The following is a 27,277-nucleotide window of genomic DNA, read 5'->3' on the forward strand; positions in this document are numbered from 1 at the left end:
ACTGTTGACCAGAAGCATTACTAGGAACATAGTTGATTAGCATATATTTTATGCTATATGTATTATATACTGTATTCTTACAATAAAGTAAGCTAGAGAAAAGAAAATGTTATTAAGAAAATCCTAAGGATGAGAAAGCACATTTATGGTACTGTATTTATTTATAGCTTAAGTTTATATTGTCTGCTTACAAGATAAATTGTCTGTTTGAAATGGAATGTAACCAAAGCTGTAGACCTCTATGTATGGTACATATCAAGCAAATCAACTTTTTCTTGTAATGTCATGACTTTTCTCTGCTTCTTGAGAGCACTTCCAGCATGACTAGTGAAACTTTGTATGGGTTGCCTGAACTATAAGTGATGAATTGCTGGAGGCTCAGTGCGGACAAGTGTGAGAGATAAAAACTCCAGAGAAATCCAATCATTGGGCTCTCAAGTTTTTGTTAAGTTTTACTTCCAGGAGTTCTACTAGGTTCTCACTATAAATACTGGAGAAAAATCCCCTCATATTTCCACCAGCAGGGAGAAGAGAAAAAAAAAAACCATTTTGAAGTATGTCAGAGCATTCCATTCTTAACAAGACCTGACCTCAGGAGAAGTTCTTTTTCTACAGCCTCATCTACTGGGCTCATATCAGAGCCTAACCTACCTGAGAGAAAGAAAATACTCAACTCCAGCCAGCTCTGAACTTCTACTTGTGGGAAGAAAATAATCCAACTTCAGCTCCCTCTAGCCTTCCATGTGAGAGAAGGGAAATACCCAACTACAGCCATATCTAGCATTCCACACAGGGGAAGGGAAAAACTCACTGCACCTCCCTCTAGCCATGCTGTCCAAACTAAGAGGGGAAAATCAGAAGCACCGGTGAAGGTCACAATTTAGGGGCATAGGCTCACCAAAAGACTGCAACCTGATCATAGGACTGTAGAACACCTCCCTCTCCTCACACCTTACCAATACATTACTAAAAGCTCTTTACCACAGTTCTATTCACTCAGTATAGCTTTCAGCAAATAAGTACATACTAAGTACGAATACTTACATAAGGCATACTAAACAGCAAAAAAACAGTTTGAAGAGATTGAACAAGCATCAGACCCAGAGTCAGATATGGCAGGAATACTGGAATTACTAAATCATGAATTTTGAAAAACTATAACACGCCATGGGATCTAATGGAAAAAGGAAACAACATGCAAGAACGGCTGGATAATATAACCAGAAACAGACAGAAATTCTAAGAAAAAAACTGTCAACCTAAATAACAAACAGCAAGAGGCTCTTTAAAGAAAATAATATTTATTAAGGAAGAGGGCATTGAAATGGGAATAAAGGTGCCATAGTAAACTATATGTGCATTCAGAGAGGCAAAGGAAGACAAACGGTTTTAAAGGGAATGTGAGGAAAGTTACATAATTGTTTTGAAATGATTAGTCTTGGCTACAAGTATCAGTAACAAGGGTGATGACAGTCCAAGCTTGGACAGGAAGCTGCTGGGCAGATGTGCTCACACGAGTATTTTTTGGGTTAGGTTGCGATGGCCTTTGTGCAAGGCTTAGATTTTTGTAGAGTCTTTTATGATAGTTTTGTTATCAGGCATATAAGTGTGAGAATCCTCCCTTCATAGCCTTTCCCCATATTTGTCAGGGGTTTTTTTGGTGTTTTTGGTTTTGGTTTTTAACACAGACAACTTGATTTTGATTCTGACAATTTTCACAAATAAAAAAGAAATACTATAGATTGAAAACACTGTAATGGAAATGAAGAATGCCTCTGATGAACTCACTATTAGATAGGACATGGCTGAAGAAAGAATCTTAAAGCTTAAAGATATGACAACAAAAATTTCCAAAACTGAAAAGCAAACAGAAAAAAAGACTGAAAAAAAAAAAAAACACACAACAGAATAACCAAGAACTCTGAGATGACAACAAAAGGTATAAATACACATGATGAGAATATCAGAAAGAGAAGAAACAGAAAAAAAAACCACACAAAAGTGCCTGAAGCAGTAATGAAAACAAATTTCCTTAAATTAATATCAGATGCCAAACCAAAATACAGGAAGGTCAGAGAAGAGCAAGCAGAATAAACGCCCCCCAAAATATCCCTAGGCATATCATATTCAAACTTCTGAAAATAAAAGACAAAAGAAAACTCTTGCGCCAGGCACGGTGGCTCACACCTGTAATCCCAGCACTTTGCGAAGCTGAGGAGCGTGGACTGCTTGAGCTCAGGAGTTCAAAACCAGCCTGGGCGACATGGCAAAACCCTGTCTCTACAGAAAATACAAAAATTATCTAGGCATGGTGGCACGCACCTCTAGTCCCAGCTACTCGGGAGGCTGAGGTAGGAGGATCACTTGAGACAGGGAGGTGGAGGTGGCAGTGAACCAAAATCATACCCCTGCACTCCAGCCTGGGTAAAGGAGCGAGACTCTCTCAAAAAAAAGTTTGAAAAGAAATGAAAAATCCTGAAAGAAGCCAAAGGGAAAAAATACTGAACCTATAGAAAAGCAAAGATAAGAAATACATCTGACTTGTCCTCAGAAACCATTCAAGCAAGAAGAGAGTAGAGTGAAATATCCATATATATAGATAAAAGGATATGATATATGAGATTTGCTTCAAAATAATGATGTATGAAAAAATCAAATTCCTACAAAAAGAAAACATTTACATAACACTTCCTTCCCTTCACCTTTTTGAAATCTCTAGTATTTATTGTTCCCATCTTCGTGTCCATGTATACCCAGTGTTTAGCTCCTACTTATAAGACAGAATACATTATATTTGGTTTTCTGTTTCTGCATTAATTCACTTAGGATAATGGCCTCCAGCTGCATCCATGCTGCTGCAAAAGACATGATTTTATTCTTTCTTATAGCTCCATGCATATGAAACCATATGCATCTGGCTCCCTAAAAACTTAACTACTAATAGCTTACCACTGACCCAAAGCCTTAATAATAACATAAAAACAGGCTGGGCGCAGTGGCTTATGCCTGTAATCCCAGCACTTTGGGAGACCGAGCCACGCAGATCACCTGAAGTCAGGAATTCGACCTGATGGAGAAACCCCATCTCCACTAAAAATACAACATAGCTGGGCGTGGTGGCACATGCCTGTAATTCCAGCTACTCTGGAGGCTGAGGCAGGAGAATCGCTTGAACCCAGGAGGCGGATGTTGTGGTGAGCTGAGATCACGCCATTGCGCTCTAGCCTGGCCAAGAAGAGCGAAACTCCGTCTCAAAAAATAACAATAATAATAATAACACAAAAACACAATTAACATGTTTTGTGCATTGTACATATATTATTATAATAAACTAGGGAAAAAACATTAATAAGAAAATCATAAGGGAGAGAAAATATGTTTACTATTTATTAAGTAGAAATATGTATAAACATAAACATATTCATCATGAAGTTCTTCATCCTTGTCTTCACATTGAGCAGGCTGAGGTACAGGAGAAAGAAGTGGGGGTTGGTCTTGCTGTCTCAGGAGCGGCAGAGACAGAAGAAAATGGATCCAAACAGTTCAAATTCACTTTGCTCAGGGTCAACCATATAGGTATATATACACGTGTGTATATATATATATATATACACACACATACATGTATATATATACACGTATATATATTATGTATTATATATATACGTGTATATATATACACATATATATATATATTATATATATACATGTGTATATATATACACATGTGTGTGTAAGAGACATCTATCTAATAGATCTATTTGATATAACTATTTTGGAAGACTAGCGTCTATCAAAGGTTTGCAACTTCCAGGGGAAGGCTTCAACTATAAACCATGATCAATTTCAGTCAATTTCAGCTCTTAGTACAATAACAGCTACCCAACCCTCAAACCCCAACCCACTGCAGGAAGATAAGTATTTTTTTTAGGAGCAACCTGCACACAGGCTTGCCAGGATGGGCAAAAAAAAATCCTGTCCTCCAAATATTGGAGATTTATACTCTGCTCCCCAATAACAGAGATGCAGATAAAGAGCCTTATAGCCATGTTGTTGCACCTCACCCCATTGTTGCAAGCCCCTCCCAAGGACCAGTATTCTTCTTCCCTCTTTTATTTTTCTTTTTCCCTTTTTGGGAGCCTTAAAGAATAAGACATTGAAAAACAACTGCATATACAGAGAAAATTATAAAGTGACCATACGTGCTCAGGGGAAGGCTCTGAAAATACTTAAGGAGACATTTATACTTTAGGCTGATCTCCAACACAAAGACAGCCCACAACAATGAAAAAATCGAAAATAATAACAAAAAACTAGGGAAACAGGAAAAACTAGAGAAGAGAAAAAATCTGGATTCCAGAGTTACCACATTATTAGAATCAAATGCCCAGTTTTCAACAAAAAATAATCATAAGGGATAAAAGAAACAAGAAATATGCTGCAATCAAAGGAAGAAAACAAATCAGCAGAAACTACCTGTGGAAAAGAACTTATGGCAGATAAACTAGAAAAAGACTTTAAAATCACTGTCATAGAGATGCTCAAAAAGAAAAGAAAGATAAAGAGAAGGTCAGAGAAAAAATGTATGAACAAAATGGAAATATCAATAAAAATATTTAAAGGGAACCAAAAGAAAACGTTGCAGCTGAAACATACAATAACTAAAATGAAAAATTTATTAGATGGACTCAAAAGAGGATTTCCCAGGAAGAAAAATGAATCAGTGAACTTGAAGATAGGACAATGCAAATTATTGAGTCTGAGTAACAGAAAGAAAAATAATTGAAGAAAAGTGAGCAGCCTAAGGAATGTGTAGGACACCATCAAGAGGACCAATGGACACACTGGGAAAGTCCATGAAGGAGGAAAGAGAGAGAAAGGAGCAAAGAATATATTTAAAGAAACAATGTCGGGAAACTTCTCAAATTTGGTGAATGAAATAAATGTAAATATTCAAGAAGCTCAACAAACTCCAAGATGAATATAAAAGTACCACAATGAGACACATTATAAATTTCTAAAGACAAAGTGAGAATCTTGAAAACAGCACAAAAGACAAGAAACGCATCACTTACAAAAGGTCTTCAAAAAGATTATTAGCAGATACCTCATCAGAAACTGGAGGTCAGAAGGCAGTGGGCTCGTATATACAAAATATTTAAAGAAAAAACTAACAAGAATTCTATATCAAGCAAAACTCTCCTTCAAAACTGAAGGAGAAGCTATGATGTCCCCAGATAAATAAAAACTGACAAAGCTTATTACCACTAGACCTGTCCTGCAAGAAATGTTTAAGAGAGTCCTAAAGGGTGAAATGAAAGGACACTAGACAGTAACACAAAGTCATACAAAGAAATAAAGATCTCAATAAAGGTAAATAAGCAGGAAGTTATAAAAGCTAGTATTATTATAACAATGGGTTGTAACTCCACATTTTTGCTTGCAATGTATTTTCAAATACTAGTATATTTTTTCAATTATTAGTTTATGTTTTGGAGCACACAAAGTATAAACATGTAATTAGCGTTACAACATAGGTGTATTAAATGTAATCCTCATGGTAACCACAATGAAAACAGACACAGAATACACACAAAAGGAAATGAGAGAGAAACTTAAACAATTCATTACCAAAAATAGCAACTAAACACAAAAGAAGACAGTAATGCAGGAAATGAGTGACAAAAAAGTTGTAAGGCATATAGAAAATAAATAGCAAATGAAATAAGTCTCTATCAGTAATTACTTTAAATGTAAATGAATTAAAGCGTCTCAGCAAAAGACAAAGAATGGTAGAATGGATAAAAACATATGACCTGGGATATGCTGTCTACAGGCACTCATTTTAGGTCTAAAGATGCACATATTTTAAAACTGAAAGGATGGGAAAAGATATTCCATGCAAAAAGTAACTAAAAGAGAGCAGGGGTGGTTATACTAATATCAGACAAAATAGACTTAAAATCAGAAAAGATTACAAGCGAAAAAGAGCATTACACATTAATAAAAGGTTCAATGTGGCAAAAAGATGTAAGAATTGTAAACATTTATACATCTATAAACAGATCATAAAAATATATGAAACAAAAATTGACAGAATTGAAGAGAGAAACAAATGGTTCTACAATAATAGTAAGACATCAATAACCACTCTAAATAATGGTTAAAACAACCACACAGAAGAAAGAAAACAGAGAACCTAAAAAAAAAAAAAACATGATAAACCAAATAGCTCTAACAGACATTTACCAAACACTCTATCCAACCACAACAACATACATATTTTTCTCAAGTATATATGGGGCATATATGGGGCATTTTCTAGTATAGACCATATGGTAGACCACAAATTAAATTTTAATAGATTTAGGAAGATAGATATACAAAGTATATTCTCTAACCACAATGGGATAAGGATAGAAATCAACAACAGAAGTAAACTTGGAAAATTCACCAATTTATGGAAATAAAACAACACACTCTTACATAATCAATGGATTAAAGAAGAAATCATGAGGGAAATTAGAAAATACTTAGAGATAAATAAAAATGAAAATACAATACCAAAACTTATGGGATACAGGGAAAGCAGTACTAAGAGAGAAATCTATAGCTATCAATGCTTACACTAAAAAATTAGAAAGGGCAGGGTGTAGCAACTCATGCATGTAATCTCAGCACCTTGGGAGGCCAAGGTGGGTGGATTGCTTGAGTTCACGAGCTCGAGACAGCCTGGGCAACATGGTGAAACCCTGTCTCTACAAAAAATATGAAAATTAGCTGGGCATGGTGGTGCATGCCTGTAGTCCCAGCTACTTGGGAGCCTGAGGTGGGAGAATGGCTTGAGCCTGGGAGGCAGAGGCTGCAGTGAGCTGAGAACACACCACTGCACTCCAGCCTGGGCAATAAAGCCAGACCTTGTCTCAAAAATAAATAAGTAAATAATAAAAAAGATCTCAAATCCACAAACTAACTTTACAATTTAAGGACCTAGAAAAGCATAAAACTCCTAAAAATATATAGAAAAAAGGCTTCAGTACATTGGATTTAGCAATGATTTCTTGGATAACACAACCAAGGCAAAAGCAATTTAAAAAAATACACAAATAGGACTCCATGAAAATTTTAAAATTTTATGCATAAAAAGGCAGTATCAATGCAGTAAAAAGGCAATCCAAACAATGGGAGAGCACATTTGCAAATAATATATCTGATAAAAATTACAATCCAGAATACACAGAAAATTCCTAAAACAACAAAAAAACCAATTCAAAAATGGGTAAAATACTTAAATAGACATTTCTCCAAAGAGGATACATAAATGGCTAATAAGCACAAGAAAAGATGCTCAAGATCACTAATAATTAGGAAAATGTAAATTACAACTAAAATGAGATACCATCTCACACTCATTGAAAGGGCTATCAAAACAACAGAAAACAAGTGTTGGTGAGGATGTGGAGAAAATGGAATCCTTGTGCAGTTGATGAAAATATAAAATGATACAGCTACAATGGAAAACAGTATGGTAATTTCTGAAAAAAAGTAAAGATAGAATTACCATATGATCCAGCAATTCCACATCTGGATATATATTCAAAAGCATGGAAAGTAGGATCGCAAACAGATATCTGTACTCCCATGTTCATAGCAGCATTAGTCACAATAACTAAAACATGGAAGCAACCCAAGTGTCCATCAACACACGAAGTGATAGGCTAAATGTGATGTATGCATACAATGGAATATCATTCATCCTTAAAAAGGAAGGCAATTCTGGCTGGGCGCGGTGGCTCAAGCCTGTAATCCCAGCACTTTGGGAGGCTGAGGTGGGCGGATCACGAGGTCAGGAGATCGAGACCATCCTGGCTAACACGGTGAAACCCCGTCTCTACTAAAAATACAAAAAATTAGCCGGGCGTGGTGGCAGGTGCCTGTAGTCCCAGCTACTCGGGAGGCTGAGGCAGGAGAATGGCGTGAACCCGGGAGGCGGAGCTTGCAGTGAGCCGAGATCGCACCACTGCACTCCAGCCTGGGGGACAGAGCAAGACTCCGTCTCAAAAAAAAAAAAAAAAAAAAAAAGTTGGGAAATTCTGACACGTTACAACATGAATGAACCTAGAAAACATTACACTATGTAAAATAAGCCAGTTTAAAAAAAAAACACACACATAAATACAGCATGATTGTGCTTATCTGAGATACTCAGAGTACTCAAAATCATAGAGACAGAAAACAGAATGGTGGTTGCCAGAGACTGCAGGGAGGGGAAAATGGGTGTTATTGTTTAATGGGTATAGTTTCAGTTTTACAAGATGAAAAGAGTTATGGAGCTGCATGGTGGTAATGCGTGCACAACATTATAAATGTATTTAATACCACTAAACTGTATACTTAAAATGATTAAGATAGTAAATTTCATTATGTATATTTCACTGTAATAAAAATTACTTCAAGGAGAAAGACTGTAAATTATTTAAAGAAAAGCTTTATGGAGAACTAATGCTGCTGGAACACAAATATTAAGTTAATGTAAACTACATCTACTGGAACATACAATATAATCTTATTTTGTAACTATTATAGCTAAAAATAATTTTCCTTCTTCTTCTGTACAACTTCTCATTTTCACATGTACTTTTACTGTGAGTTACGAATTAAATGTACTATGATACTCCAGAAATATTATAGAAAAATAGTAAACCAAAAGGCTATAGGAAATACCTTACATGCCAGACTACTGTTAAACCTCTGTACCAGCACAAACAGCTGCTATAATAATTTCTTCTAAATACCTATTTACCTGCCCAAACTGTAAAGATAAATTGGTTTGAATATATTTGTTATATAAATCCTTAGTCCTACAAGCTCTCCTGAGGACTGAGTCAGAAATATTCTCATGCACAGACTTTGAGGAATGTATTCTTAGCCTCAAACCTTCACCTGAAAGCATTTTAAAGGGGCTTTAAAAAAGGTTTTACCTGATATTCCAGATATCAGGTAAGAACTAATTCCTAGAAGCCGAGAAGCAGGAGCTCTAATAAAACTGCCACTTTAGCTCCCTATAGGCAAGAGAAATCAACACAAACACCTAGTAACATACTGCAATATAAATAAAGATCATATCTTCTCTTTATCCAAATGGTGGAAGAAGGAGACCAAAACAGCTATTCTAAATTTTCAAATACAAAATACATTTCCTAATCACAAGATTGTAATACTACAAACAGGTGTCTTTAAATAGGACAGTTCCAACGGTCATAAAAATGGTAATGAGAGGCAGTTATATGAAGCAGTTATGATATTTTGTTTAACTCCTTGGATATCAAACACATAGTAGGTGCCAGGTACTATGCACTAGAGATACAGCAGTGAAAGAAAAAAAAAAAAAAACAGGAAAAATCTCTACTCTTATAAAACTGTTATTCTAGTGCGATAAAAAATTTAAAAAAATAAATGTCAGTGCTAGAAAGAAAAACAGGAGAACCATTCATTCCTTTTGCCCTGAGTGGTACCTTTTTATACCTTTGGTTTTGGCAAAAATATTACTAGCATACCCCTTTACTCTCAAAACATACTGGTGTACAAGATACAGATATAAAGATAATCGAACAGAATTGAGACATTGAACAAAGAGGGGTGCTGTTTTATATATGTTGGTAAGAGAAGGCCTCTCTGATTATGATAAATCTGAGGAGTGACTGGAAATAAGTGAGAGAGCAAGCCATATACACATCTGGAGGAAGAGCTTTTCAGGTAGTACATTTGTGGCAGTATAGTGAGAGAACATCTGTGGTGCACTTACGGGTTTGTGTGTGTGTGTCTATAGATGAAAATCTGCAAACCTTCAGTGAAAGAAGACGAAAATCCAGTTTCAACAGAAAATCTATAAAATAGAAAACTTTTTCATTCTCTTTCTTGCCTAAAAGTGGTTCCCAGGGTATACATTAGGCATAAATTATTTTGTTCTCGTAGATTCCAGAATTAAAACCATTTCCCTGAAGAGGAAACCTTCTCTGTAAGTGTAAAATTGCCCTGTTATGGCTTTTAATATCATTGACATTTAATATAATTGTATTAACTTATGTAATATAATTATATAACTAATTTATTAAATTATAATACATATAGTTAATATATATCTCCCTAGAGCCTGAGGTGATTCTGGGTCCCTGGAGATTCCTTAGTGGGGCATATAGGGTATGAAATAGAATTGGAAAGTTCTACAATAATACTAATGTACTGACACTAATAATACATCACCAATAATAATAAACTAGGAACATTTTAAGTAATTAGTAGGTCCAAGTGAGAGGTGAAGCCAGCTGGACTTCCTGGGTCGAGTGGGGACTTGGAGAACTTTTGTGTCTAGCTAAAGGACTGTAAATGCACCAAGCAGCACTCTGTAAAAATGCACCAATCAGCGCTCTGTGTCTAGCTAAAGGTTTGTAAACACACCAATCAGCACTCTGTAAAATGGACCAATGAGCGCTCTGTAAAATGGATCAAACAGAAGGATGTAGGTGGGGACAAATAAGGGAATAAAAGCTGGCCACCCCAGCCAGCAGCAGCAACCCGCTCAGGTCCCCTTCATGCTGTGGAAGCTTTGTTCTTTCATTCTTCACAATAAATCTTGCTGCTGCTCACTCTTTGGGTCCATGCCACCTTCAAGAGCTGTAACACTCACCACGAAGGTCCCCAGCTTCATTCTTGAAGTCAGCCAGACCAAGAACCCACCAGAAGGAACCAACTCCAGACATACAAGGACTGTCAGAATCATTTGATCTGAGGTTACTCAATGATCTGACCATTCATAGACTATCCAGTTAAAGGGGTGCTAGGGTCCCCTTGAGAATCTGGAGCATGTTCAATTTGTTTTTTAATAACATTCTTAATTAATAAATTTTTGATTTTAGGCAGACAGATAAGCATATATTAGTTTTGTATTTTAGACAATAGGAAATGTATATATGACTCAATTCCAATACTAGAATAGGTAGCTGAAAATTCTAGAAGATTCCACATTGGTTCAATAATCTTCCTTACTTGAAATTCTTCTCTTTGCTTCCACTGACATACAGCCAAACTGATTATTTGGGCTTGACTATATATTTTATTTAAATGGGTTATTTCTGTCATTTCTGCTATCATTCTGTGTTTAAATTTAAAGGCTCAGTACTATGGAGGCACACTGTAGGAATATCTATGAGGTGCTGCCAGGGCATCTATTCTCCTCCTTTCCCCTTCCATTAAAGATCTACATAGTTCTTAAGCTAACACATGTACCACCTGAACGAAAGGTAGAACATGTGTATATAGGCTATGCCAACAGCATACTACATCCCCCTTTCTACTCTGATTAGAATAAACCTCAAGGCTTGATGAAAAGTATGGGACACAGACTTCTTACTTATTCTTAAGGATATGGTGGGGAAGATGTGAGGCCTGAGACCACGGCAATTTTGCTGCTATAAATTTTGCTGCCATAAATTAGGTTAAGATTCAAGAAAATATAACAATTATAAATGTATAAGCAATTAAGACCGAGCCTCAAAATAAATACATCACACTAGGTCCAATTAGGAGAGAGAAGTCACACAGGAAAAGTTTAATATAAAGAACAGTTAACTATAACAGGGTATTCAAGGAGTAAGAGACTGTCTAGGAAGATGTAAAAAGAATTTAAAATAATATAGGAATAGCAGGTAGAAAAGCAGCCATTACCCCTAGGGCTCAGAGTACCAACAGAGAAACTCTACATAAGCCTTATTCCCCAGTGTTGAGATCAGACCTTGCTGGAGAGGGTACGGTCTGGGCTCACTCAAAGAGAAGTCACTCTAGTGCCGTGCCAGTGGTATATACTGAAAATCTGCCCTTTGGAACTTGCCAGAAATTCTCCCTCTAGGATAGCAGGGAGGCTATTTACAGGGAGGTATTTTATCAGAAGCTTCACTATAGAACAATCCAAAGAGAGGCCAGCTGGGGGAAAACACTGCAGACCACCACGTATTGCAATACCTGGCCATTTGAGAAGCTACAACGGCTTCAGAAGCCTGGTGGTGGAAAAAGTCAAATGAATACATTGGTACCTGGAAGCAAAATCTGCTCCCTTGCAGTATTTCTTCAGGGTCCTCTAATATACAAAGCTTCAGTGCCAGGTAGAGAAAAAAATTTTAAGGGTTTAAGTCAATTTCCACAGAACAGGAAAGAAGATTGAATTTGGTTAGGTGCAATAAATTGATAACCAGCAGATTATATGAAGCAAAACCTGATATAAATGAAAGAAATAATTCAATAATTGTAATTAGACATTTAAATATCTTTCTCTTAGTAATTAGGAAAACAACCAACCCTCCCAAAAGAACACAATCAGAATGCACAAGACTTGAACATTATCAACTTAAATGACAGAAATAGATTGTAATAGATTAACTCAATCAATGACAGCAAAATACAGTTGACATTGAACCACATGTTTGAACTGCATAGGTCCATTTATACACGAATTTTCTTCTGCCTCTGCTACCACTGAGACAGCAAGACCAACCTCTTCTCTTTCTCTTCCTCCTCAGCCTGCTAACATGAAGATGATGAAGACTTTTATGATGAACTTCTACTTAATGAATAGTAAATATATTTTCTTTTTTCATGGTTTTCTTAACAGCATTTGCTTTTCTCTAGCTTACTTTATTATAAGAATATAGTATATAATACATATAACAAACAAAATATGTGTTAATTGACTGCTTATGTTATTGGTAACGCTTCTGGTCAAGAGTAGGTTATTAGTAGTTAAGTTTTCAGGGGAGTCAAAAGTTATACATGGCCAGGCATGGTGGCTCATGCCTGTAATCCTAGCACTTTGGGAGGCCAAGGTGGATGGATCACCTGAGGTCAGGAGTTCCAGACAAAACTGGGTAACATTGCAAAACCCCATGTGTACTAAAATACAAAAATTAGCCGGGCATGGTGTCACGCACCTGTAGTCCCAGCCACTCAGGAGGCTGAGGCAGGAGAATCACTTGAACCTGAGAGATGGAGCTTGCAGTGAGCCGACATCGCACCACTGCACTCCGGCCTTGGCGACAGGGTAAGACTCCATCTCAAAACAAAAAAACGTTATACGTGAATTTTCGATTACATGGGAAGATGGCACCTCTAACTCCCATCTTGTTCAAAGGTCAATTGTACACAGTCTTTTCAAGTGCACTTGGAACATCCTCAAGACCATAGGATAGGCCATAAACAAGTCTCAATAAATGAAAAAAGTTAAAATCCTACAAATTATGTTCTCTCACCACAACAGAATTAAATTAGAATCAACTTTAGAAAGAAATATAGGAAATCCCCAAATATTTGGAAATAAGATATTTCAAAAGAACCCATGGTCAAAGAAGAAATCAAACCAAAAAAATTAGACAATATCTTAAAATTAGTGGAAACAACAAATAACAGCAAAACTCATGAAATAGGGCAAAGTCAGTGGGAAGATGGAAATTTACACCTTCAAAAGCTTGTATTAAGCTTTGCACATTGGCAGTATCGTAGCCAATGAGATTTATCCAAGGCATGATTATTGCTAATAAAAAGCTTATATTAGAAAGGAAAAAATATCTGTAATCAATCATCTATGCTTCCATCTCAAGAAGCTGCCAGCCTGGGCAAAAGGGCAAAACCCCATCTCTACAAAAAATAAAAAAAAATTAGCTGGCATGGTGGCACATGCCTGTGGTCCCAGCTACTTGGGAGGCTAAGGCGGAAAAATCGCTTGAACTTAGGACGTAGAGGCTGCAGTCAGCCGTGTTCATGCTACTGTACTCCAGCCTGGGTGACAGCAAGATCCTGTCTCAAAAAAAAAAAAAGGAGAAGCTGAAAAAGGAAGAGCAAATCATAGGCAAAGTAGGTACAGGTTGAATATCCCTAATCCAAAAACATGAAATCTGAAATGTCCCAAAATCCAAAACTTTTTGAATGCTGACATTATGCCACAAGTGGAAAATTCCACACTTAACATCATATGATGGGTCACAGTCAAAATGCAGGCACACAACAAACAAGTTTATTCAGTGTCCCCATGGGAAAAAAAAAAGACATTCTCCATCCCCATCAGCTGCAATATGTCTTTTCTGAGCACACCCATATTCCCAGCACATATCCACATATTCATACCAACATGGTTCATAATTGCCCAAAACTGAAAACAGTCCAAATGTCCATCAAATAGTCAATAGTCAATGTGGAAGGGAAACATTCCATACAACAGAATACTATTCAGCAATAAAAAGGAATTAACTACTTAGATGTGGAACAACATGAATGATTCTGAAAAACATTACTCTAAATGAAAAGAAGCCAGAGAAAAAAGACTACATATTACATAACTCTTTAGATGAAATTTCTAGAAAAAGGCAAATATAGAGAGACAGAAAATACATTGGTTTCTGGGGACTGGGAGGTGGGCATAGGGACTGACTGCAAATAGGCATCAGGAACTTTTTGGGGTGGTAGAGACATTCTACATTGGAAAATGATGAGGATACACAATTGTATAAATTTTCTAGAAATCATTTAACTATGGTTACAATGGGTGAATTTTATGATATATAAATTATACCTCACTAAAGCTGTTAAATAAAGTAAGAGAAGGAGGGAATGAAGGATTTGTCGTGCCTTTCCTCTAGGAACTATATTTCAAAGTAACAAAATTGCTGATTAGGAAAATTCCTTTTATAGAAAAATTCTAGCTAATAAATACAAAAGAATGACAATATTAGAAAAATAGCAATGTGCAACCCCTAAGGAAAACATGGATCTCAAAGGATACTACAGCTATTAGATGAAAAGCTGATGGGCGCCTTATAATGGAGGAATCAGGCTGATGCTGCCTGGAGCCAAATTATCATTCTTAGCATCACTAAACGTAAAACAATCAGATATTTTATGCAACTTGACATAATGCCATTAAGTACACAGCACCAACTATGAAGATTTCTTGCCAAAGTAACAAAATAAGCCAGAATCTAATCAAACCTCTGTGTCTAATTATCAGTTTATAAAACAAGTAAGAAACAACCTAAACAACATTTTAAGGAAGCAATCAGCCAAACTCAAACTGTATGACATGCTAAATGAGCTAGTTTTTCTAACAAATCCACAGTATTAAAAACAAAAAAGGTAGGACACTACTACAGGAAAAAAGAGAGAAATCAACATATATGGTGTGTGAACCACACCTTGATTGGATCCTGATTTTAACAAATCGATTGCAAAAACACACTTTGGGGACAACTAGGGAAATTTTGAATTACGACTGTTTGATTTTATTAAGAAATTACTGATTTTGTTAGGTATGATAGCAGCATGGTGGTTCTGTATTTTTTAAAGCCTTTATCTGTTAGAGGCCATACCAAAGTATTTGTGGTGAAATGACATAATGCATAGAATTTGCTTTTAAATATTCCAGCAATGCTCTTCAGGTGGCAGAGTGAACATGTAATAAGACTGGCAAAATGTCAAAAATTATTGAAGCTGGGTGCCAGATACACAGGACTTCATCACATACTATTCTCTCCATTTTTAGTGTTGGTATTATAAACTCGCTCTTTTTTTTTAAATTAAGGAACCAAAAAAGATTGCAAAACAGTACAGTAAGGGAGGAGTAAAAGACAAAAGATCCCAAAGCACATTAGAGAGGTCAGGGATAAAGACTAACATGGAAGTAACCGGAGGATAGGTAATACATGAAGCCAAGTCTCTGGAGAGTATTATATAAGGAGAGACCATAAACAAACTATAAAAAGAGATCAGAGAAGAAAGCCAGTGGAACATTAACATTTGAAGATAGGGCAGAGAAAGATGAATTTAAAAAGGATACCAAAAAGTGGAATACTAGCGGTTGGGAAGAGAGCCCAAGAAAAAAAAAACAACAGGGAAATCAAAGAAAGAAAATTTCCAAAAAATAATAACCACTAAGTACTCTTCTTATAGCCTCAAAATTTCAAATCAAATGGGACAAAAAAGACATTGTTTTTTAACAGAAAAATTTCAAAATGAGAGAAATGTTTATCTTCATTTTTTTCTAAGATACACAATTTCCCAGACACTGAACAAGATGTTCAGTAAATATTAAAATTCATATATCCATTAGCACCACACTGCCACCTAGCCAGTCTGCCACAGTGGAAAATATAATACCAAGGGCTAGAACAGCTATACAAAATAAATAAGATATTGACATTGGCCATAAAGAGTTATTTGGAGAACAGTCACTAAACTATAAGCTCCATGAGACAATGGGCCAGACTCTTCCTCCCTCTAATACTCAGATTCTTGCATGTTGCAGGCTACTTGTTTCTACATTGCTGAAGTCACAATGGGGCCAGCAGGGGAGGCCAAATGGAAAGGAAAGTTAATAATGATTATGCTCAATTTTACTGGCCTTTTGAGCCACAGTTATACATTAGATCAATCTGGTGATCCCAGAGCCCTTTCTAATTACAAAGATAAATTAACGGAGCTTTTCATTTAACACTCAGAGCTTAAAAAGTGTACACTTTTGCATTGCTGCTCTCACAAATAGTTGTATCTTTTTATAGTTATTCTAAGTAGTTTGAAGAATTTACTTGTTATGCAGAGCCTTGAAAAAATGCATTTTTCAAATAATTTATTAATGTAATGAATGCCACGTAAAGTGCAAAAGCATGTATTTTAAGCTACCATTACTTTGATCTATTATTCACTCTCTTGACTTGAAATACACTGAAGTTGAAGACATATTTCTGTTTGAGGGAAAAATCTCACCTAACATGAATCTCTATCATTATACCACAAACACCCCATATCATCTTAATCAATAAAAAGTTTAAATAAGTCTCTGTTTTCCACAGACCAAACACACAAAAAAAGAAATAATTCTCAGCCTCTCTGCAGCATATATATCTTTTATTATTTCCAGGAATATTCTGAAATTCTAAAAAGTATTAAAAAGTCTCAGCTCAAGATTTTTAAAGTTCTACTAACCCCTTTTAAACTTTTATTTAACCTAAGATTAAAGATCATAAGGATAATAAATCCTAAAATGTCTTAGAATCAGGAATTTAAAAGTTAAAAAACTTACATTCAAGCTGTGTAACCACATCTCCAGGATCTACTGCTTCCGGGAACACCTATAGTGAGAAGATATAGGGAGAGGCAGGAAGGAAGATATATATGACTATTTTTTCTCCCCTCATCCCCAAAATATCATTCCTTTCACAATCACAGAAACTTTTGACATTATTGAGAACTATCAGTTCCTCTCTGCTTCCCATCACTACAAAAGATTCTACAAATAACCTTTATAGCTTGTGTTGCCTCCGTCTCCAACTTCCTCTGCTAGCATTCTTCCTCCTGTTACCATGATCATACCAGGTCTTCTTGGTGTTCCTCCAACCCATCAAGATTATTTTCAACTACAAGCCTTTATATTTGTTATTCCTCTGCTTAGAATGCTCTTCCCCTAGACCTTCAAATAAGAGTAATATAGTCTCATAATTCAAGCTCAGTTTAAATGTTATTGCCTTCTCTGACCACCTTTTAAAATAGACATTCCCCCAAATCCCCTTACCCGCCCATTATTCTCTTCATGCACTTATCACTACCTAAAATTATTCACATATTTATCTGGTTATTATCTGTTTTCCCTATTACAATGAAAGCTCCCAGAGGGGAGGATTTTGCCTTGTTTACCATATGTCCTCAGTGCCTAGAAAAGTCCACAGAATAGAGTAGGTTCTGGAGAAAAAGAACAAAAGAAAGAAGGAAAAAGGGAAGGAAGGAAGGCAAGAAGGAAGGAAAGAAGGTGAGAAAGAAGGAAATTAAAAAGTAAGAAACACAATTGGTCATAATTAACCAAAAGCTGCAGTTTTAGGGGGAAAAAAAAGACTTATAGAAAGAAGTATGAAGAAACAGTCATAAGTAAAATATCATATATATATATATATTTTTTTAGATGGAATCTCGCTCTGTCACTCAGGCTGGAGTGCAATGGTGCTATCTCCTCTCACTGCAACCTCCACCTCCCAGGTTCAAGCAATTCTCCTGCCTCAGCCTCCCGAGTAAGTGGGATTATAGGCAGATGCCATCACACCTGGCTATTTTTTGTATTTTTAGTAAAGACAGGGTTTCCCCATGTTGACCAGACTGGTCTCGAACTGCTGACCTCAGGTGATCCACCCGCCTCGGCCTCCCAAAGTGCTGGGATTACAGGCATGAGCCACCACGCACGGCTGATATATTCTTATCTATTAATGACTTTGCTCTCTTTTTATGAAAATCATTATTTAGAAATCAAGATTCTATGTTACACAAAGTCCACTAAATCAATTTTAGGAATAAGCTAATCAAGGAAAAAAGGCAACTGATTCAATGCATATTTAATGCAAATTTTCAAGCTTCCAGACTTAGGTTACAAATGTCCTTTTGAATTAAACCAAAGCACACAGTCAACAGTAATAATTTGTGTTATAGGCTTTTATTCAAAAATTGGAACCACTTTGATTTGTTGTTTGTTAATACTTGATCTAATATTTGAACTCACCTTTTCAAACACCATTCTGGCATTGAAGACCAGGGGAAAAGTGGCTGGGACACATTGTGTCTTTTTGTATTGGCCAAACACACAGATGCTAAGATAGATGTCCTCTTTGTCTTTAAGCACGACTCCTGGGCAAGTTACCTGAAAGAAATTAGATAAAATGGATGTAACTACTTTATAAATTCCCTGAACTATCCTACTAAAATAACTTATTATCAAATATTACATAAAAAAATTAGTCTGGTAACCTAATAAAAAACACTCACAAATAAAGAGAGAGAGACAGAGACTAGTGTTTACAGAGTTAAATGAAATGCTTTTATAACTTCCATCCCTCTGAGAAAACTACGATTTTCCATTTGGTTACTTGTGCCACATTTGAAGTTCTATGTACTAGCTCTTGGGACAGACACTAATAGTTTTAAACAGTCAGCCTGAGGCTCCCACTTTATGGTGAATGCTGACATAAAGTTATTCAGCATCATTTAATCACAAAAGATTAACACTCAGCAGAAATAAAACATTATATTAGAGAATTAAAAAAAAACTCCGATAAAAACCACAAATCTGACTTCTATCACCCAAAATCACAGTCCATAGATACCTTCATCAAAAGCAATATGACAAAGTTTCAAAGCTAATAAATTTAAAGTTTCTAGCCCAAGAAAGGACTTTTTACATATTAAATTGCACTTAACTATCCTCATTGTGATTGACAGAAAATATAGGCAAAAAAATGTGTGGTTATTAAATAACACATGGCACAGTCTCTCCAGTACCTACCATATTCTATTGCCAGTGATCAACCACACCCTTAGCAGGGTATTAAAGGCTCTCTAAGATTTGAGTCCAATATAATATTACCCAACACTCCCAACAACACATTCAAAGTATATTTTTTGTTGTTCTCTTTTCTTGACTCATGTTCTTTCATCATCGTATAATGTAACATAATATAATACAATGTAAGGAGCAGTAACTCCTTACTACTCCATTCCATCTCCTCCTCATTTATTCCTACCACCTGCCAAGACATACATCAATGAACATCTCCTACACAAAATTTCTCTTGATTCACCATTATTCAATTCAACCTAATTCAAACATTTATTATGAACTTACTATATGCAAGTAAGTATGTCTTAAATTTCTGTAGCATTTTGTAATCATGGTACAAATTATTGTGTACACGCACTTTAATTAAGAGGGTACATATCACCTCTTGATCATAAATTTCCTAAGGACAGAAATTTTCTTTTCCTCATCATTGTATCCAAAGATACAGACTTTCAGTATTAAGAAAAAGCATAGAGATTATCTAGTCTAGCTTTGAGTTTTTTATATGTGAAATAAACAGAGCCCCAGGAAAGTTAAAGTGATCTACTAACTTGAGGTCACAAAGTAAATGAGTCATAAGATTAAATAAGTTAATATATTCAAAGTGCTTACAGCAGTGCTTGACAGAACATTCATTAATACTATCACAATTATTAGATTAAAAACCATATAACCTGCCATCTTACCACACTATTACACTGAATAAATGACAAATACTTCACATCCTTTTGTATATACTAATTATCTTCTCTGCCAGCTATTTGACTCCATCTCCCTCTTACTCTATGTTCCACTTTTGCTCTAATATATTCCCAATTGATCGTTAAAACCAGGGTCCTCAGCAAATCTCATTCTGTCCATAAGGTTCATTTCTTGCTTTGCCTCATTAAAACTAAAACCGTCTTAGATTCCCTCTAAATCTGTGCTGTCCAAAACGGTAGGCACTAGCCAATTACACCCAGAGATATAGCTAGTCTAACTTAAGAAGGGCTGTAAGTGTAAAATATGCAATGGATTTTTAAGACTCAGTAAAAAAAATCTGTAAAATATTTCATTAATAACTGTTATATTAATTGCATGTTGAAAGGATATTTTGAATACACTGATTTAAATAAAACATATTATTACTTTTGACTACCTCTTTAACTTTTTTGTTTTGTGTTTTTCTTTTTTTTTTTGAGACAGTGTCTCTCTCTGTTGCCCAGGCTGGAGTATGGTGGCACGGTCTGGGCTCACTGCAAGCTCCGCCTCCCAGGTTCACGCCATTCTCCTGCCTCAGCCTCCCAAGTAGCTGGGACTACAGGCACCCGCCATCACGCCCGGCTAATTTTTTGTATTTTTAGTGGAGACGAGGTTTCACCGTGTTAGCCAGGACGGTCTCAATCTCCTGACCCTGTGATCTGCCCACCTCGGCCTCCCAAAGTGCTGGGATTACAGGCATGAGCCACCGCGCCTGGCCTACTACTTTAACTTTTTTAAATGTAGCTATTAGAAAATTTAACATTACATCCTTGCCTCAAATTTGAGGCTCTTATATTTTTTCTGGACAGTACTGCTCTAATTGTCCTCACTGGAAACTGCTGAGTCTCTATCCAATTTGTAACATATGCAAGAAGGTGTTGTTTTTTTCATCTACAATTCTACAAATTCTGCTATCTCTTAAAAGAACACCCAGCAGCTTTCCAAAAAGAAAGCCAGAAAAGGGAGGTTAAAAGAAATCAGATGGGACAAGTAGAAAATACCTAGCAAGGTGGTTGACTTAAATCACCTTGACAAGCTATGACACAGACTTGGCAATTTAGAAGAGCATGCACATGTGCAAAGCTGTTCATGTGCCCAGAAATGACCTGAGAAAGCCATAACCCTTCACCTCTGGCTGACCTTGAGGCTTTGAGAAAGTTGGAAGTGAAGGCTAAGGCAGAGTTGTAAATGGCTGCCAGGGGACAGAAAGCATACCCCAACATATACACAGAGAACCTTGACAATGGCTGAAAGACCTCTTGGTTCAAACATTTAAGGAAATAGAAGGCCAATCTTTAGGAGACCATAAAGCTAATTGAGCAAAGCCATCAGTGGCTACACATGACAAAGATCACAGATTTTACAGAGTTAGTTCAGGAAGTTAATTAAACAAACAAAAAACAATAATACCAGACAATAACAAACTCAGGAGAAAGGGAGGCAGCTCTGATTTACACAGTCCCACATAATTTAAAAAGTCCAATTTTCAACAAAAATTGCAACATGCAAAGAAATAGGAAGCACAGCCTATACATGGGGGAAAAAAAAAGAGCAGTCAATAAAAACTGTCCCTGAGGAAGCCCAGAAGTTGGGCTCACTAAACACAGATCTGAAATCTATTATAAATAATACAAAAAACTGGCCAGGCGCGGTGGCTCACGCTTGTAATCCCAGCCCTTTGGGAGGCCGAGGCGGGTGGATCATGAGGTCAGGAGATCGAGACCATGGTGAAACCCTGTCTCTACTAAAAATACAAAAAATTAGCCGGGTGTGGTGGCGGGCGCCTGTAGTCCCAGCTACTTGGAGAGGCTGAGGCAGGAGAATGGCGTGAACGGGGGAGGCAGAGCTTGTAGTGAGCCGAGATCGCGCCACTGCACTCCAGCCTGGGTGACAGAGCGAGACTCCGTCTCAAAAATAAATAAATAAATAATACAAAGAACTAAAGGAAATCTTGTCTAATGATGTAAATGAAAGTATGGCAATGCTGTCTCATCAAATAAGAAATATCAATAAAGAGGTAAAAATTTTTAACAGAACCAAATAAAAATTCTAGAGTTAAAAAAGTGCCAAAATTAAATTAAAAATTCACTAGAGAAGTTCAAGAGGAGATATGAGCTGTCAGAAGAAAGAATAAGGGGACCTGAAAATATGTCAATTAAGATTATCCAGTTTGATTAACAGAAGGAAAAATGAACAGAGTTTCAGACCTATGGGATACCACTAAGCGCAGTAAAATAAATAGAATGGGAGCCTCAGAAAGGATATCACAAGAAATGATGTATGAAATCTTCTGATGTTTAAAGAAAACCAATAAAAGAATCCAACAAGATCAAAGAAATCAAGGGAGGATAACTTGAGGCCAGGAGTTCAAGACCAGCCTGGGCAACATAGTGAGATCCTCTCTCTACAGAAAAAAAATTTAAAACTTTTTAAAAGATCAAAGAACTCCAACCTGTGCACCTAATAAACTTTCAATAGAAGATAATCTATCCAGGTGTGGTGGCTCATGCCTGGAATCCCAGCACTTTGGGAGGCCCACACGGGTGGATCTCCTGAGGTCAGGAGTTCGAGACCAGCTTGGCCAACATAGTGAAAACCCATCTCTACTAAAAACACAAAAATTAGCTGGGCATGGTGGTGCATGCCTGTAATCCCAGCTACTCAAGAGGCTGAGGCAGGAGAATTGCTTGAACCCGGGAGACAGAGGTTGCAATGAGATAAGATCACACCACGGCACTCCAGCCTGGGCAACAGAGCAAGACTCCATCTCAAAAAAGAAAAAAGAAAAAAAGAAGAGAATCCAATGAACTCTCAAGAAGAGAGAATCTTGGAAACAACAAGAGAGAAGTGATTCAGCAGGCATCAATAATCTTCAATAAGATTAACAGCTGACTTCTCATCAGAGACATGAAGCCAGTAGGCAGAGTGATAACTGACTCAAAGTGCTGACAGAAGAAAACTTTCAAACAGTAATTCAATACCCACAAAAGTTTTCTTTCAAAAAGGAACTAAAACTATGTGATTCCCAAATAAACAAAAACTGAGATAGCTCATCACTAGCAGAACTTCCCTATCAAAAATACTTAAAGAGAATCTTTCAGGTTGAAATGAAAGAATACTAAACATAGGCTCATATCCACATTAAAAAAAAAAAAAACAACAGTAAATGAAACTATGTAAATATAAAAACAGTGTAAATGCATTTTTCTCTTGTTTCTCCTATTTTATTTCAAAGACAATTACAGAAAGCAACAATTATAAAACTGTGCTGGTGTACTTATATTTATAAAAATGTAATTTGTATGAGAATAATATAAAGGAAGGGAGGGAGACTAGAACAAAATAGAAGCAAAGGTTTTATGTAATAGTGAAAATAAGTTAGTATTAATCCATACTAGATTATAAATTAAGATGCTAATTGTAAACCCCAGACAAGCACTAAGAAAGTAACTTTAAAAATACAGCTTAAAGAAAAGAAAATGTAAGTGGCACACTAAAAAATAATTAACACAAAAAAAGCAATAATGGAGGAACAGACAAAGTAGTCACAGAAAACAAATGACAAAATGACACAAGTAAATCTTATCTATGGTTACATTAAAGATAAATTGACTAAACACTCCAACCAAAAGGTATAGATCGGCAGAACAGATTCAAAACTATGATCCAACTATTTTTTTGGCCATAAAAAGAAATAAAGTACTATTACATGCTACAACAATGTACCATGTACATTGGATGAACCTTAAAAGCATTATGTTAAGTGAAAAAAGTTTTAAAAGCACAAGGCCAGGTGTAGCCAATCTTTTTTGCTGTCTTTTTTGCTGACTGTCAGTGGGCAGAGTATCCAGGACTTCTTTTCCCAGGGGCAACACTGCCTGCTCATTTCTGGCGGTCTACTCTAACAAACTGATTAATGGATAGGCAAAATATGGTATGTCCATACAATGAAATATTATTCACCATAAAAAGAAATAAAGTACTGATACATGCTACAACAGGGATGAACCTTAAAAGCATTATGCTAAGTAAAAAAAGTAAGATACAAAAGGCCACATATTGTTTGATTCCATTTATAGAAATGTCCAGTATAGGCAAATCTACAGATATGGGAATTAGATCCAGGGGCTGGTGGGAGAGGAAGAATAGGGAATGACTACTAACAGATACAGGATTTTTTTATATGGTGACGAAAATGTTCTGAAATTAGTAGTGATTTTTGCACAACTTTGTGAATATACTAAAATTTACTAAATTGTACACTTTAAAAGGGAACATTTCAGTCGGGTCTGGTGGCTCACACCTGTAATCCCAGCACTTTGGGAGGATGAGGCAGGTGGATCATGAGGTCCAGAGTTCGAGACCAGCCTGGCCAATATAGTGAAAACCCATCTCTACTAAAAATACAAAAACTTAACTGGGCGTGGTGGCAGGCACCTGTAATCCTAGCTACTCGGGAGGCTGAAGCAGGAGAACTGCTTGAACCCCGGAGGCGGCAGTGGTCGCAGTGAGCCAAGATCGCGCCACTGCACACCAGCCTAGGCAATAGTGCGAGACTCCATATCAAAAAAAAAAAAAAAAAAGACCATTTCATAGATGTGAATAATATTGCAACTTCAAAAAGATAGACTAAGGATAAAAGTGAAATGAGGGAAAAGATCTATCATCCAATTACTAATCATAAAAGCTGGGGTAGTTATGTTAATATGACATAAAGTAGACTTCAGAAAGAGAAAAATCACCAAGGATAAAGTGGAACATTTCATATTGATTAAAAGTTTGATTTACTAACATAATCAAATTAAATTAAATATAATAGCATCTAATTATACAGTGTCAAAGTAAATAAAGCAAAAAATTATGCATTTGAATTTCAATACTTCCCTTTCAATAACTGACAAAAATAAGCAGTCAAGTAATCATTAAAGATATAGATGATATAAGCAATATTTACCAATTTGACCTAAATGACATTTATAGAGTACTTCATCCAACAACAGAAGGATACACATATTTTTTTCCAAGGGCACATAAAAACATTCACCATGATAGATGATACTGTGAGTCATAAAACAAGTCTCAATCAACATAAAAGGACATAAATATTTTTTTAAAAATCATGCAGAGTATATTCTCTAACCAGAATGAAATTAAACTAGAAATCAATAATGGGAAAATATCTGAAAAAAATACCTAAATATTTGGAAATTAAATAATAGAGTCCTAAATCACTCAGAGGTCAAAGAAGAAATTATAAGACAAATTAGAAAAAAAACTTCCAACTGAATAAAAATGAAAACGCAACGTATCAAAATTTGTGGGATGTAATGAAGTCATGTTTTTTTTTTTAAGATATGAAGCCTTGCTCTGTTGCCCAGGCTAGAATGCAGTGGCGTGACCATAGCTCACTGCAGCCTCAAACTCCTGGGCTCCAGCAATCCTCTCACCTCAAACTCCCAAGTGGCTAAGACTACAAGCAGGTGCCACCATGCCTGCCTAATTGTTTTTTCAGAGATGGGGTCTCACTATGTTGCCCAGACTGGTCTCAAACTCCTAGGCTCAAGTGATCCTCCCACCTCAGCCTCACAAAGCACTGGGATTACAAGCATGTGCCACTGCACCAGGCTTATTAAATCACTTCTAAAAGGTATATTACAGCATTAAATCTTCAAAATTCTTTTAATTCATTTTCTGTTTGGAAAAAAAGCATTTGACAAAATTTAAGCCTCATTCATAATAAATGTTCTCAGCAAACTCAGAAGGAAATTTCCTCAACTGAAAAAGAAGAATGTCCACTCTCAACGCCTCTATACCACAATGCACCATAGGTTCCAGCCAGTGCAGAAGTACAAGAAAAAGATATTTGGAAATGAAAGAAATAAAAGGCACACAGGTTGAAAAGGAAGAAGTAAAACAATGTATTTTCTTTTTTTTTTTTTTTTTTCTTGAGACAGAGTCTTGCTCTGTCCGCCAGGCGGGAGTGCAGTGGCACGATCTCGGCTCACTGCAAGCTCCGCCTCCCGGGTTCACGCCATTCTCCTGCCTCAGCCTCCCGAGTAGCTGGGACTACAGGCGCCCGCCAACACGCCCGGCTGATTTTTTGTATTTTTAGTAGGGACGGGGTTTCACCATGTTAGCCAGGATGGTCTCGATCTCCTGACCTCGTGATCCGCCCGCCTCGGCCTCCCAAAGTGCTGGGATTACAGGCTTGAGCCACCGCGCCCGGCAAAACAATGTATTTTCAAACATCTTAGTTGTGACCTACTGCAAAATGTGATACTAGAAATAATAGGGAAATTAAGCAAAGTCACAAAATATAAAGTCAATATATACCGGTAAGAATGAAAATTGGCAGATATTTAAAAAGAGAGACTAAATGAGAATTTTGGAAAATTTAGTCAATTAGGTTAAAAATTTAGAGGAGATAAATTTTAAATTATTAAGTACAAATTTAATATTGAAGAATTCTCTAAAAACAAGAAGTTTTTTTATGTTTAAAAAAAAAAGCATTTAGGAGCCTCTCTGAACCTGTTCTGGTTCAAGGGTTGCCTGATAAATTTAAAGAATAATAAATAAAGCTCTTAAGAAACATTGAGAATAGATAAAAGTTCCAACACATATCTAATAGTACTGCCAGAAGTTAAGACAGGAGAAAACAGCAGAAAAACAATACTCAAAAATATGGTAGCTAAGAATTTTCAAGAACTACAGAAAACCTTAAATTCTCAAGTGGAAAGCATACACCCAGTGCAAAACAGAATAAACAAATACATCCACAGCTCTATACATCACAGTGTACTGAATTACATCAAGGATAAAGTGAAAATACATAATCAGTGAAGATTTTAATATGTCTCCATTACAAACGGGTAGATCATGCAGACAAAAAATTCAATTCCATAATTGAATTTCAGAATAAGTAAGATGGATGTGAAAATGACAGAGCCGTACATCCAACAAATGAGATTATATATTATTTTAAGCAAGTAGAGAGCATTCACAACAACTGGATAAGTATCAGGACACAAAGGAAATAACAAACATAATATCACAGAGACCTTGTTCACTAGCTATGATGGTTAATTTTATGTATCTACTTCACTGGGTTAAGGGATACGCAAGTAG

At 36.2% G+C, this 27,277-nt stretch overlaps 1 protein-coding gene and 1 pseudogene across 6 annotated transcripts in view; one reads left to right on the plus strand and one right to left on the minus strand.

Annotated features, from left to right (window-relative positions):
- SPATA6 (spermatogenesis associated 6) overlaps positions 1-27,277 on the minus strand; it is a 133,433-nt gene that overhangs the window by 99,601 nt on the left and 6,555 nt on the right. For all 6 annotated transcript variants that reach the window (XM_003259006.4, XM_012511002.2, XM_030823877.1 and 3 more), the window contains exons 2-3: positions 18,578-18,715; positions 17,117-17,165 (exon numbers count right to left, since the gene is read on the minus strand). In XM_003259006.4, the coding sequence (XP_003259054.3) occupies positions 17,117-17,165; positions 18,578-18,715 (187 nt within the window). The remainder of the gene's footprint in view (positions 1-17,116; positions 17,166-18,577; positions 18,716-27,277) is intronic.
- Positions 13,523-13,633, plus strand: LOC115837686 (annotated as a pseudogene).

The sequence above is a fragment of the Nomascus leucogenys genome, chromosome 12 (assembly GCF_006542625.1).
Source record: "Nomascus leucogenys isolate Asia chromosome 12, Asia_NLE_v1, whole genome shotgun sequence".
Taxonomy (NCBI): Eukaryota; Metazoa; Chordata; class Mammalia; order Primates; family Hylobatidae; genus Nomascus; species Nomascus leucogenys.